This window comes from Frankliniella occidentalis, unplaced genomic scaffold, assembly GCF_000697945.3.
Source record: "Frankliniella occidentalis isolate FOCC.00 unplaced genomic scaffold, Focc_3.1 Scaffold124, whole genome shotgun sequence".
Lineage (NCBI taxonomy): Eukaryota > Metazoa > Arthropoda > Insecta > Thysanoptera > Thripidae > Frankliniella > Frankliniella occidentalis.
The window spans coordinates 653,182-655,768 of record NW_026267251.1 but is presented as its reverse complement, the minus strand read 5'-3'; the positions used below and the strand labels follow the sequence as shown (position 1 = coordinate 655,768).

Here is a 2,587-nt window from a genome sequence, read left to right as displayed (position 1 = left end):
TCACTCTCACACACACTCTCTCACTCTCACTCTCACACTCTTACACTCTCACTCTCTCTCCTTTCTCTCCCTTGCTCCCTCTCTTTTTCTCCCCCCCCCCCCCCTCTCTTTTCCTACCTCCCGTTCCCTGGTGATAGTCTCATCTCCGTAGTGAGTGCGAGTGAGACGCAGGCACTGCTGTCATCTCCGCACGCGTGTGCCACGGCAGAGCGAGAGAGAGAGAGGGAGAGGGAGAGGGAGAGGGAGGGAGGGAGGGAGGGAGGGGGGGAAGGACGGAGAGACGGTGAGATGGAGCGACATCCTGCCTGTGCTGGCTGTCCTGTCGGCTCGAGTGCATTTGGTTGGCATGCAAGCAGGCACCCGCCTCACGCCGCGCCGCGCCCTGCGAGGCGAGGGACGGCCCTCCTACCCTAGGCCCCCCTCAGCGCCGCTGGCACAGCGCTCCCCTCCTCCAGGGCCGCCCCTGTATTTTAAGTAGGCTCTGCGAGTACCTGCTCCCCCCCTTTTCTCGACCCTAAAGCCGTCGGCTGAATAAGCGCCTCTGGGTGCCCGTCGGCACCCGCCGGTACCCGCCGCCGCGCTGCGACGCCGCGAGCTACACAACAGGTACTTATCATCCGCCAGCCACATCATCCCCCGCCCCCCGCCAGGTTGCTGCCGCTCCACTCCTGGCTTTCGCTCCGCCACAAAGGGTCTCGGCTCTCAAACTTGCCCGGGATCCGTACGCTGCTGCTTTTCGCAGGGACTTATTCCTGTAAAATGTGTTTGTGTTTGAGGGAAACTCTATAGAAGGAGAAGACGGAGCCCTGGCCGCTCTGGCCGTCGCCGCCGTCCGTGTCGTACTTTCGGCTTCGGCGGGAGTTTTTAAAACGACGAACGCCGGCGCGCCGTTCTCTGTTCGCTGCAGCGCGACCCGGCCTGCGGGGACGTATCGAACAGCGGCAGCAGCGGGCCCCCCGCCCCGATGGATTCGCGAATTTTCCGTCGTCGGCTTTCGTGGCTCCGGTGTCCGGCCGCCAACCGCCGCAGTGAGGGGCGGCCGGATAGAGTCGTTTTTCTTTCCTTTCTTCCCGGCAGCAGCGCAGCGCCTGTTGTGAGCCGGGGGGTGCCCCTCCACGCCACGCCACGCCACGCCTGTTACTCGTCCTGATTCATTTATTATTCGACCCTCGCTGCCGTTATTACGAGGAGCCTTTTCAAACTTAGTGGCCATCGTTACCGAGGAGAGAAGGGGGGAGGGGGGAGGGGTCACTGATTCAATCGTGCCCTGCGCATTCATGACAGCGGCTTCCTTGTCAGTCTTTTGAGCTACCGCCACGCCCCGCCACGCCACGTAGCCCGCACCACTTGACACCGCGTTTTATTTCGGAGTCTGACGGACGCGCTTGGATGCTCCTCAACCCAAGGCTGCTTTGGAGCGATGAATTGATACCGTCCGCTTTATTTACGTGCCAATCAAATATAAATTAGTATTTGGCTAACTCGCTTCTGTTCGTCGTTCTCTTTGACAGAGTTCTGGGAGGACCACTTCCACTGCCGCTACCCCAATTCGTCGCTGACGCCGTACAACGGCCGCTACACCGAGAACTGCACCGCTAAGGAGCGCCTGACCCGGGAGAACACCGTCTTCGAGAACCAGCTGCAGTTCGTCAGCGACGCCGTCATGGCCTTCGCGCACGCCCTCAAGTAAGCAAACACTGTTAAAAATGTTTTGAAATTTCAAACCCAAAATTAACTGAATTTTCAGAATTGTAATGAAATTTCATGTTTGAACTGAAAATTCAGAATTGTTTTGATATTTCAAGACAATGTTATGAAAATTTAGAACTGGATTATGAAATGTCAGTATTCGTACTGAAGACTCAGAGCTGCGTAATGAAATGTCAGTATGCTTCTGAAAATTCAGAGCTGCGTAATGAAACTTCAGTTTGGTACTAAAGATTCAGAGCAGGATGTTAAAATTCGAATGCATTAATTAAGTTATGTACATCCCTGTGGCCTCTGGTATCATAGAAAATCAAGAACAATAATATTATCGCAAGCGAAAAGCTATATAACTATAGTTATTTTTGCAACAACGATTACCCTGCACCGATACTGTCGCGGTCAAGCGCACCTCTACTGTCTGCCACCAGATGGCGCATCGATCGGGTAACTGATACTTTTCTTTAACGTGTCAAATATCTATTAAATTTCTTAAATTTCCTATCCGAACTATTGATGGTCTGATAGAGCAGCGTCTCCCCGATGTACCTGCACATTTGTTTTTCATTTTTTGTCAATATTCAATATTTTGCATGAGTTTTAAATTGGCACTCGCTGAGCACTCATTACGCAAACACATCCACCCTCCGGCGCCCAGCTCCCCGTATTTATGTGCCATCTGTACCTGCACGGGTATGAGGCACATTCAATTTTTAAAATCTTGCACCAACGTGTCATCGGTTGAAGTGCTCCTGGAATCACAATCGCATTGATACTAACGCATGACAAAATATGCGAGGTTAAATTTCACTACTGGGAATTTCATTACACAGATTATGAAATTTCAGTGCAGGTCCTGAAATATGCAAACAATATCGTACTT

The 2,587-nt window shown here is 52.8% G+C and overlaps 1 protein-coding gene across 1 annotated transcript in view; it reads left to right on the top strand.

The window, feature by feature from the left end:
- LOC113206759 (metabotropic glutamate receptor 1-like) overlaps positions 1–2,587 on the top strand; it is a 21,095-nt gene that overhangs the window by 4,622 nt on the left and 13,886 nt on the right. The window contains exon 4 of the mRNA XM_052270455.1: positions 1,512–1,686. Coding sequence (XP_052126415.1) covers positions 1,512–1,686 — 175 coding nt within the window. The remainder of the gene's footprint in view (positions 1–1,511; positions 1,687–2,587) is intronic.